Source organism: Thunnus albacares, chromosome 1, assembly GCF_914725855.1.
Source record: "Thunnus albacares chromosome 1, fThuAlb1.1, whole genome shotgun sequence".
Taxonomy (NCBI): domain Eukaryota; kingdom Metazoa; phylum Chordata; class Actinopteri; order Scombriformes; family Scombridae; genus Thunnus; species Thunnus albacares.
The window spans coordinates 30,572,732-30,585,023 of NC_058106.1; the positions used below are offsets into that span (position 1 = coordinate 30,572,732).

Sequence of the window (12,292 nt, forward strand, 5' to 3'; positions counted from 1 at the left end):
TAAGAAATAATCAACAACGACTGTATCGAGTGAAAAACATGAATTTTATGTAAAATGAAGCTTCTCTACATTTACTACAAACACTGAACTTTTTAACAATTCCAATTTAAATATCATTTATGTGTAAAACTACAGCATTTTTATTTTTTTGTTTCTTCCAGCATAGGCAAGCTACTTCATATTTACACACCCATCACCCCCTTTCCCCATGTGTAGCTTGTACACAGGTACACAAGAAAATGCGTAGAGAAAAACAGTTCTAAACAATAGGCTGTACTGTTCATGCCTCTTTGCACAGTTCTGCTACAACTTGTAAAACTGATTGATTGTTCTCTTTTAAAAGCTGAGAAAAACTGTTCCTCTAAATCTTCACCTACACTTGTAATAGAGTTCTCCACAGCTGATAAACCCTATAACTGCAGCACTTAGATAATTATTGGTAGCAATAAGATGTGCAGTTAGATTTCTGGAAGTTTTTACATCTACCAGTTGACCTCATCTTTTCTAATAGCCTATATTTATACACGGATTCCCTTCATTGTTTTATTAATCCTGATGATGCACATCAGTGCTTCAGGGGAATCCCTATTGATTCATTTTCACAATGACTAACATGTGAGCCAGCAATATGTTGTGAGGCATTGCTTAATGAATCTATACTCAGCAGAATACTGTTACAAAAGACAAAACATGATGAAGCTGATGTAACCACTCACTCCACCATGACTCAAGCTGACTACCTTTCATAGAAAATTGGCAAGGATGTGCAAACCGCCAGAAAAATCAAGAAGCTTACCTAGGGACCCCTGTGCTTTGGCGCCTCAGCCGACTCACATTCAGAAACCACATTATAATAACAGTCAATGGAATGACTTATCTTGCAGACTAAAGGCTGCTTGCATGTGCAATTTAAAAACCGCAAAGTAAAAACAATTTTATGCTTTAGATGAAGCTGAGACACAGGCTTGTACCATCCCATCCAGCATCACAGAAACTGAACCATGTAACTGTACCATCATTCAGTGGGTAATCGGTTGAGCTTAAATGTCCCACCTAAAATACCAGAAAACAATAGCGGTAACTTCATTAAACTTAATTATTACTATCTTAGTATCCTAATTTGTCATAATTTGGAAAATGAATGAATCTGGAGATTTGTATGTTTTGGTTTGCTGTACTATCTTCACATCCAAAGTCAGAAATACTCTCCTCAGCTGTTCTTGAAATTGCCTTTATGGGCTGAAGTAAGCCCAAACTGCAAGTCTGCTGGTGAACTGGTAGCAGAAATCACTACAAATCCACAACACACAACTTCCACAACAAGCCCTTAACTGCGGCTCAAAAATACTGAGCTCTGCCCCAAGTTTAAATTAAACATAACAAAATATGTCCTGGACTGAAGCCTATCCACAGGTGGCGCTGTGTCTCCATGTCCTGGAACACACTGGCATACTTGCACATACATTACTTTTTGTGCTCTGTCACAAATTTCAGTATTTCTTTTTCATTTTTCTCCCATAGAGGGAGAAATAAATGATGGTGAAAAATGATGGAGGAGAAAGAAGATGATGATATACAACAAAGGTATGTGGTTAGATTTTAATCCAGATCTACAGTATATGGCATACACCACAACCAACTCAACCACCAGAATAGCCAAGTTCTTATTTATAGTAATGAGCAGTTCCCCCTATTACTACCCCCCTCCTCTCTCCCCTCCTTCCTACCCTGACTGAGCCCCCCCTCCCCTTTGGATCCTTTAACACTGGCCCACCACCGCATGATTTCCCCTCACAGAAATTGTTGCTCTAGTGGAACATTTAATGTACAGGGGCTCAAATTTCGGCTTCCCCAGTGCACAGCACAGTGTTCCAGCCAGCCACAGTCTGCACACAAACCACTTCCTCTATCTGAAGCAAAGTGAAGAAGAAGAAGAAGAAGAAGAGAGGAGGGGGACAAGTAAAACCATGAAGAAATGGATAAAAGCAAGCAAAGCAGCTGAAAAGAGGTTGACAGAAATAGGATGTAAGAGAGCAAGTGGGAGTGAATAAGGTTCAGGTCAATCGGTCTTGTGTATTTTGTGGGAGAAGAGACTCCAGAACCCTTCTGAGTGTGGCTCTTTGTGTAGGGAACGCATAGCTCAACCATGAGTAGACAATTCCACAGTTTATTCACACAACACACGTATCACTCCAGTCTTGCTTTCTCTTTAAGCCATTTTCCAATGTTTTTTAATTCATCCAAGTCTCCTCTCCAGCTACGTTTCCTTTCCCAAAGCCTCTCATTTGCTCTATTTTTTCACCTGCTGGTCATTGGGACAGATTTATGGAGTCCTCTATTGGAAAAAAAGCCTCCATCCCTCTCAGCCCTCACTGGACCTGATTCATGCTGGTGTCAAGGAGAGATGCTTCTGAATTTAATGCTTTTATACTGTTGTTTTATTTTTTAAAACATTGCATAACCTCATTCCTTGCTGTTGTAATGGCCTTGGTAACCCTATTGTTGAGTTTCAGATAGTTAGGTTTATAAAGGTAATAGATAATGCAATTTAGATGTTATAAGAAGGGAGATATACCAGTGATTTGGGGTTCAGTGTTGCTCTCATTTGGAAAGGAACCCAACTGGGTAACCAGGCACATACAGTATACATTCTTTCTTTATTTCTCTTTTTTTCACTGTATATCTGTTTCTCTCCCTCTCTTCTATACACATTCACCACACACAGAGTCTGGAAAACAACACACTCACATTAAGTCAGTGACAGCAGTACAAAGGCTTAACATGTGGTAGCAGTTAAGCAGACCTTTGCAATCCAACAGACCTTAAATGAAGAAAAAATTGCAGGAAGCATAGCACACGACTTCTCATCAAGTATAGATACGACAGGAGAAAGATAACTTTTGCCCCGTATGCCTCATCAAGGTCTCTCACAAGTGTTCCCCCATTGTATGACATTAGAGGAGACTCAAAAGTTTAAAAAAAAACACTGCTACCCTTCTCCATTTCACTCATTTTCTCTTTACAGCCAGGGACTATATATTTGGCTCTCATAAAAGTCAGTAAGCAAGGGAAATCACATTCTAAACTTATAATGCCCTGAGGATCCTTCACTGAACTGATTGAGTGAGTCAGTTTGGCTGACACTGTACATTTAAATATTCCTTTGGTCAGCTCTGTCCCCACCAATGAGTATAAAGTGCCTTTTATGCTCATTTGGTTTTCATTTGGGGCCAAGTTGAAGGGTGCCACACTGGCACTTGACAAATATCCGACTTGTTTATTTATATTTTATGGCTTTGCTGTGCCATAAAGGTGGTGAGGCTTGGATATTTAGTCCACAGATAATTCAGATATTAAACTTATCCCAATGTAAAGACATAAAAGATTATAAAAATATGTATTTTTTTAAATAATCACCCTTGATTACTGATTTAGTGACCATGTAAATAATTCTTTTCAATGAAAAACCTTCACAGTCCCATTTAAATTCACCCTTTCTGTCATCCATTAGTTAAAACACACACAAATTATGGAGCAGTTTTTGTCCTTTTCCTTCTTTTTTCTAATTATGGTCACCTGAGCAGGTTGCTTTGATTCCCCATTGAGATGATAGTATAACAAAAACAGACGTGGTGTGGATGTGGTTGTGTGGTCTTCCTATCTCAAAACAGACAGGCTAGCTCCTAGTCCAGTGTTAAGTCCAATGCTCTTTCTTCAATTAGTGCAGCTCCCTTCATTGCTTACACAGCTTGTTGGCAAGCCTGAAGTTTTCACTCCCAGGCTTAGCACTAACAGGCCACGGCTTATCATATAAGCAATGGAATGCTATTGAACCTTCAGAACCAGAATTCTGCATCCCTTCCTGTGTGCTGCCAAAACTGAAAGCAAAGACGCTTGAATCATGTTTGCCTATTCTTCAGGGTCAAAAAGTCAGGTCATTTACTTGAAAACTCAAGAATGTCCAAATGTCTGCCAGTATAAGAATTATTTCTGGGTGGTTCATATCAAAAATCTCTGTGATCCTCAAGAACTGAAGGATTTGTTAAAATTTATTAGATTTGTGTATGGTCTTTGACTCCTTCTGTTTACTGCTCTGTTGTTGCATTGTTTATATCAGACAAATGGCTTGAATCCTAACTGTTTGGGATTGATTGCATTCCAACTTCCGTCTTGATTGTGTCTGGTAATCAAACTTGGAATGCATGCAAAGGCTGATTAGTGCCAGCCGCCTGAAAACAGTGGCATATTTCTACCACATGGAACAAGTGACATAGTGTCCAGACAGTCCAGACATTTTCCTTTATTGATCGTGACATGAATTTGTTAAGATGCAATGATGCACCGAGGTATTGGATCATACTAAAAACTCTTGGGAGGCATACAGGTGTACTTTTTCAGACTTTAGGGTTCTGTGAATTGATGGATAAAACAAACATTTCAAAAAGTTAAAAGTGTTTATTGTCATTGTGACTAATACAGTCCATCTGCAATTTGCTTTACCTTACGAGGGTGTAGATGTCCCTCTCTAATGCTTCATCATGTAGCAGCTAATAGTTTATATGCACATACACAGCTGTGTGGTAACAGCTGGCGTTAGGAACAAGTATTTGAAGCTGTGAGAAAGAATACAACCGCACTAATTAGGTGAAAGGCCTGCATTTCTTTCTTGCTTGAATACCAAAAACAATAATTTAATTGTCTAAATCTGTGTTTCCAGTGTGTGAAGGGCTTGCAGAATGCAGACTCATTTTGCATTTATGATCTATTTGTTGGACGATGCTGTCGTAGAGGCATACAACCTGATAAACTGTAAAAATGAAAGAACTGATATTTTTAAGTTGTCTAAAGCAAATGACTAGTGATATGAAAGCAGAACTGAAGTCTACCCAAAGTCATCAGGTATAGAATGGACTTGGTGCTCATAAACTGTGTAACTGAACAGGGGCTCCAGCTGTCAACATCCACAGGGGCCATATTTACCTGTGCCTAGTAGAGGAAAGACGCCCAGCATGCAGGGACTCTGTACAGCTCTGGACATTGCTCCTGGAATCATGCCACAGTCTTACAGTAAATCACAGAGCAGTAGGGGTCGTCGAAAAAGTTTAAAAGTCTGAGTTGGTATTTCCAGCTAAACATCTCATTCCTGGACACCAGCTGTTTGGCAGAGGAAAAATGGGGCACCAGCCAGCTATATATCTCAGTGTTTTTTGGTAAAGGTAGCTGTGTTAAGTTTGCAGTGTGTCCTGCATAACTGGCAAAACTGTGGTGCATCTAAGACTGTTCAAATATTGCTAAAAGTGGTTTCAGAGTTTCAGAAATGTTTTATTTTTATGATCTAGGACACATGCAACAGAATTTGTGAGCATCAGCAAATCTCCTCCAAAGCTTGAATTCAAAGCTTCACAGAGCTTTGTTTGTACCATTTCAGAGCTAAATCTGATTCAGTTTTCACTGCACACGTAATCCATTGACCATTATTAAATACAGCTAAGGATGTGTAATTTCTAACACATGTACGTGTCTTCTTTGGAACAGCGCACATAATTGTTAATTTTCATTGGCACAATAAAGTATAACCAGTGTACAGTCACCCCATTGTTTTTGTTTACATGTGGTCTACAGTCCTATATGAGTCATTTAGATGAAGTAACACATAATCCACATTCAACTGAGAAACTAAAATCATTCAAAAACATTGCAGAATAGTTTCTTTCTGTCTTTATTCATATATAAAACTCATTAGTTTGCACTTGAGACAACCAGGGCTTTGAGCCATGTAAATCTTAATAGTTGAAACTTTGTAAAATGCCTTTGTTCTCTAAAGAAACCAATAACATTCCTGATTTATTTCACAATGTGCTATCATTTATTCAAATTAAAACTTAATTTATCCAGGGTATAGTGTCACTGAGAGCAACAATCTTCTTTTCAGGAATGCCCTGTTCACACTCAAACAAGATGTTAAGTACAACCACAGTCTGGTCTGTTGGCCCCTGAGCAGCTGCACTCAGTGTTTTGGTAACATTTACATTTTTATTTGAAATTCTCCCCTGTGTCCAGGGGCCTTTGACAATGGGGGCCTTGGCTGACCTAAGGGCAAGGCCCTTGGTGTTAAGAGGCCCCTGGCACCAGACCAATAGGCTTTGTGAGTTATCCATCCCCCATGGTACATGCCACAAAAACGCATCTCATATTATATATGAAAAAATTCAACATTCCTATGTTTCATGTCCAAGATGTTATTCATTCATGTCCTTTTAAAAATGTTGTAGAATCATAATTGAACAAACCATTAACTATTAACTGCTATCATGGAAAAACATGTCTGTCCAGAAGATATACTGCAATAAATTAATATGATCATTGTCCCATTTATATTATCACAAATATCTTTTAGTTTTATTTCAATCTATGTATAGAGAACAGTTTAACTTGTGCTGAGGTAGTGTCCCCCTTGAGTTTTCATCAAGGCCCCCACTCTAATCCTGGCAGATGCTTTTAAACACAATGTACAGAACAAACTATAACTGGATTAGAACCCATTTAGAGTAGACACCTTCTGCTTGCCAAATTAAATATCTCTCTGAAAATACAAACATAGTTAGCGAAACTGAATCTGTCTTCTCCTGAGCAAATGAACTGCCAACTTTGGTATAAAAACAAACAGAAAGCTAAATCTCTAGTAGGAACAGTAGCAGCCTGGGTGTAAAACAACAGAAAATACCATCACACAAAGCCTTTCCCTTTGGAAATACCACACCACAAGATGTGTTGCATTAACCATTGATGTGTTGTCATAAGGATTGCATTTAAATAGTCTGTGAGAGGGACTTAACTTGGTGTTTGAGTGGTCAACCTGCAACAGATAATTGCATATAAGCTTCATGAAACCTAATAATTACAAGCAGAAAATTGTAGACAGTTTGGTTTTCCACTGAGATCCAAAAGGACACTAGTACAATTTTTCCATCTGTCTCATAATGAATGTAAATGCAAACGCAATGAAACAGGAGTGTGTGTTCTCCCATGATGAAGACATGACGGAGGCAGAAGTTTATGTTAGACCACAGGACGGTATGACCTAAGTCTCTGTAAGAGAACTTATGAGTTGTGAGCTGCCTGATTGGATATAGGAATGTGGTGAGTGACTGTAATTCATTTTTGATATTTTTTCTGTATGTAGACCCTGGAAAGTAACATAACTACAAGAATGTGGCTTATATATGAACTGTTTTAATATCTATCTCACACTCATCACTATACTGTATCCATTATTAGGAAGCAGCCCAGGGAAAAATCCTTACTGACATATAGCACATTACTATGTCCATGGAAGTAATTTCATATGGGCAGCAAGGCTTTGTGTTTAAGCTGGGTGTCGAGAGACATGGCTTTGCCCTGAATCTGGATGTGTGAGCTTTGCGGCGCTCCATTGTCGTCCATCTTGTTGCGTGCGGCTTTAGTTTCCACATTAGTCTATTTCCCACTATTGCTACTGGCACAACTCAACCTGCACAATGCTCTGCCAGAGATCTGGAAAAGTTAGAATGACTCACTCAAGCTCAGACAGAAACATTTACTTCTCTCATTCTCTGTATGTGGCTCTTTAATATGTTCATTTTTACTGTATACTGAGATTTTCCATAGGCATTCAACTACTAATGAGATTGTATCAGTTACCAAGTAAGCTTTTATCTTTGGGAAATTCACTCAAACAGAGCTCAACAATGTGCTAGTAAGCCAAGTGAAGTTGGATATTGGCGAAAAAACATTACTTTGAACAACTGGTAGATTCATGCTTCCTGTGATGATAGTTTCCCTCTCAAAATCCCTAAATTGATCTGGACCTCCATGGTAGGTCCATTAGCAAATATTGATGGATGAAGTAACATGCCAAATCTCTTAAATGCTGAGGAAAATCCTCTTAGACTAAAAGCTTTACATCACCAAAGAAACTACTAAGTGGCTAATAGCACAGAACTGTAAATACTTCAACCAAAGTTTTTGTTCTTCAGTTTTAGTGTCAGCAGGATAAGTACTGTGGTGCCTTTTGGGTTTTGGACACAAATGGAGAAAATTTTAGTTCTTTCCAACAAATACAGATTCATTATAGACACATTTAGCAAGGTTGTGTGAGTTGGGTGAATATTAATTGCAGAAAAGTTAAAGGTGCCTGTAAAGGTGATTTTTTCTTACCACTAGGTGGCAGAACAACTTTGCAATAAACTGACAAAATATTGATTAGCTTAAAGCTGCTCTGAATGGTTTTTGGCATTATTGCCGTCTTACAAAGTCATAGTGTCCAAAGGGTTTGCAAACAATTAGCTACTTATACATCAAACAAACAGGGAAATTACAGGGAGTTCTGTCCTTTAAAGTTATTTACATCCATTTGGATTTTTTTCTGTCCAATAATCACTTGCCTTTTAGCACTGGTTTGGTCTCGACCAACTCTTCAAATGCTCCAAAATGTTCCCCATCCATTCAGTAACTTTATCTGCCTTTTGGTGCTGCTCAAGTGTGTACAGTAGGTTCATCAGACAATTGTTTTGAAATGGCTGCCTACTGGGATTGAGATTAGCAATTTAGATTTATACTATACATTAATCGGCCATATAAAAAAAAGCTCAGGAGAGCTACAGAGTTGGGGGTTTACGCTTCATGATTTCAGTGCTACTGTATCAGTAACTATTTCACATTACAAACACATATGAATAACAGTAATTTAGGTTGAAGGTTTTACAGCAGGTTCTGTGAGAAGATTTGTGTCAGTGGTAGCTGTCAGGAATAACATTGCCTTCAAAAGAGCCTTGAGATGCCAGCACTAGGAAAAGCCTCAAATTCTCTGTAGAAGTTCTGAATCATGTCTGCCTGTCTGCACCAGGCTTTGTGGACTTGTTTATGGTAACTTCCTGCCTTACATAAAGGAATAATTAGTTAAAGAAAATGAATGATGGGTGTGTGGAACTATTGGTCAAGTGCCTATTTTTCAGCCAGGTCTGCTTATTTATCACACAATTTACAGAAGCTCAGCATATAACTCCATTTCCAATTTGCAGTTCCCAAAGATACCACAGTGTCATGCACATAATGATATGTGGGATGTATTACACATTTCCACTGCAACTTAGCTGTGGGTAGACAGTCTTTGAAACTCAAAGTCATAGATCTGAGGTTGAGTTTACATCTATGATAGACTGCTCTAAATACCATCTCCAGAAAACATCTACAGAACAAATGAAGAGCAGAGAAAGACTTTTGGTTCCATCCGCGCACACACACAAACATGCACACAGAACCTTCTTATGTTTATTTACTCATAACAGTATAATCTTGCTTATAGGTGGAGTATACATATCATTTTCATACAACAGAGGAATTTTCTCAATCTACATGCATACTCATAACATAGAGGAACAGCAAAAAAGACTGCTAGATACACTGTAACCCCAAGAAATAATTTAAAAAACACAGTCTGCATTCTGTAGAGTAGCAGGATTTCTGCATGGTGGCCTAAAAACCACTGAATTCCACCCAGCCTGCATTCTGTCACTCAAGTTCCCCTCATCCAAATCCACGCGCATTGCTTTGATTTGTATTGCTTCAACATTGGTTGACCATCTCCTCTCATTCCTGAAAGATGATTTCATACATTTGGTGAAACAAAAGTCTTGGTTATAAATCTTAAACTATAATTAATAGAATTAAGGATATAATTTGACACAGTATTTTTTAATTGTAATACCAGTAACATTTGCAGTAGTGGAAAATAAAAAGGTACATTTAATCAAGTGCTTAATTTAAGTACACTTACTTGGATATTTACATTTTGTCCAACTTTATGTTGTTACTTCACGAGATTTCAAAAGGGAACATCATTCTCTGTACTTCACCACAGTTATCTAAAAAAAACTAGTCACTTGCAAGTATACAAAAAATATCCAACAAATATCACACATATTGTATTGTGACAGATTTCCAGTAGTACTCTGCTGTGTATATAGTTGTTAAAATTAGCTCTACTGACTACTACATTAAAATCCTGTTTAACTGTTAATGGATTCATAATTTAGATCTCATTGTGCATATTGAGTAGTTTTAGTTTTGACACTAAAATTATATTTTAGTACTAATAATCATTTACCTTTATTTTAAGATTTGAATGTCAGATTTGTACTCGGGTAACAGATCTGATATACTATCACTGAACATTTGTCCAGTTAGCTTAAGTTCACATTAAGTTCATATTCAGCCACATCAGAATATAAAAATGTTAACATGTGATATTTAACTGACAAATCATTCACTTTTTCTATGTAGATAATAGAAGGTCTTGTTTGGTTCATGTATTTTACAGCACATAATGCTTGACAGAGAGCTCTGTGAGAGCTTCCTGCAGATGACCTCCCAACACTTTCCCCAGGTTAATGCTTTATGCAGGGTTACTGGAAATCACAGCAGATGATACTGGTCCAAAAACAAGCTGCTGGAACAGCAGCTTGTTTCAAAAAGCTCCTTGGAGGACTTTGAGTGTGTGCTTTATTGCTATAAAACCATTGTTTCATCCTACCCCTGCCTTACTTGGCTGTGATTTGTGGAAAGTAACATCTCCATGGGCAATAAGCTTCAGCACGTACAGTTGAATGTTTGAAGAAGGATTTCCAAGAAATATTGTAGGCAGTAAGAAGAGAACTGGAGATGACTTCAGACAACCGGATTTTGGACATAAAGACTGCATATAGAACATCTGGTATCAGTAGATGGCAGTCTTCGCACCCAGATCTGAGATTCTGCATCTGCCCTCCCAATTGGATCATCTTTTTTGCTTGAAAGAGTGAACACCCTTCCTTACATTATTGTTGCTTCAGATCTCATGCATTTTTGAGGAAGTCAGTCCTCTGAGACAGAGACGGATATGATTTTCTCTGTTCACAACAAAAGCCTTTGTGCAGACTTGGCTTTGAAATCAAAGGTCTACTGCATAGCATTAATTAACTAGCTGGTTTGGCCCCACATCTAAAACTGGAGGTGGCTTTTTTCTTTGTTTTGCAACGTAATTACATTTGTGTTCTTTGAATTGTTGTGATTGATGCACATGATTGACACACCCATTAGACCAACGGTCCGTTTTCCCAAACACAAATGCCCATTGCTCCGAAAATACACACTCTGTAGTTGTTGGAGTTCAGAGACTACCGGCCCTGTCCATGGTGCTGCTTGCTGTCCACGGTGCAGGGATACACTGTCATTATCAGGCTACCTCTGTCATATTTTGCCCTTAATATCTTAGTGAATTTTGACATGGATTAGGGTTAGGGTTAGTATGTATTTTTGGAGCAACAGGCCTTCAGAGCAATGGGCCTTTGATTTGTTTTCAGAATAATGGGCCATCAGACCAATTGCATGGTCGCACCACACCAATGAGCCATGAAATTTACATGATGTGTTTCACTCCATCCACCTTTTCTGGATTTTACAGTCGGCAGTTATTTGCGAGCAGACTAGCCATAACAAATTTATAAACTGGAAAAGTGACAGTGGCCATGTATCTGTCAGCCTGGTTTGATGTGTTTTTTCTACCCCCAGTAGACAGCTTTAGGCATTTCCAAACCAGTGTTGTTTAGTCTGGTTGAATTGGACCCCGTGGTACAGTTTGTTTGGGCAGATCTGAATTCAGCAATCGGTCTGGGATGTAGATGAAAAAAACTACACCAAGACCCTTTAGAGGAAGCGGTCTTGGTCCGGTCTCAAACTAATTCAGCAGCAGTGTGTTTGTGGTGGATACATGATCCGACCTTGATCTGACCCAATAAGGCTTACTCTGCAGGTCTGAGCTAAAAAGCTCTTGTAGCCAGGTGCGTGTGGCATATTGGTTGCCAGTTGCTAGCAGATAGGTGGAGAATGAATCAAGGTCCAACCTGGTCCAACTGTTGGCTTCTTGATATTTAGACAGATAGGACCTCCTTCAAGACCTTCTTCCTGTGTTTACATTATTGCTCCCTCCCCAGCCACATCTAATCAATGAACAGAGTGAACATTCTCACATGATACACTTTGGTTTGTTTTAATTTTTTTCTGTGTGAAAAGAAACCGAACCAAGTGGAAAATGCAATAGATTTACCAACTCATCCACCGATTGCAACCAGAGCAAGCAAACTATATGTTTGAAAATCACCTTAAAGAGCCACTAATCTGTCTTGAAAACTTTTATCAGCCATGAAAAATTTTGTGTCCTCCAATTGTCAAAATACAACTTCAAAAGGCTTTTCTACTCAGGGATGAATAAAATTCC

At 38.5% G+C, this 12,292-nt stretch overlaps 1 protein-coding gene across 1 annotated transcript in view; it reads left to right on the plus strand.

The window, feature by feature from the left end:
• itga11a (integrin, alpha 11a) overlaps positions 1-12,292 on the plus strand; it is a 72,445-nt gene that overhangs the window by 859 nt on the left and 59,294 nt on the right. The window contains exon 2 of the mRNA XM_044354561.1: positions 1,522-1,584. Coding sequence (XP_044210496.1) covers positions 1,566-1,584 — 19 coding nt within the window. The 5' untranslated portion in view covers positions 1,522-1,565. The remainder of the gene's footprint in view (positions 1-1,521; positions 1,585-12,292) is intronic.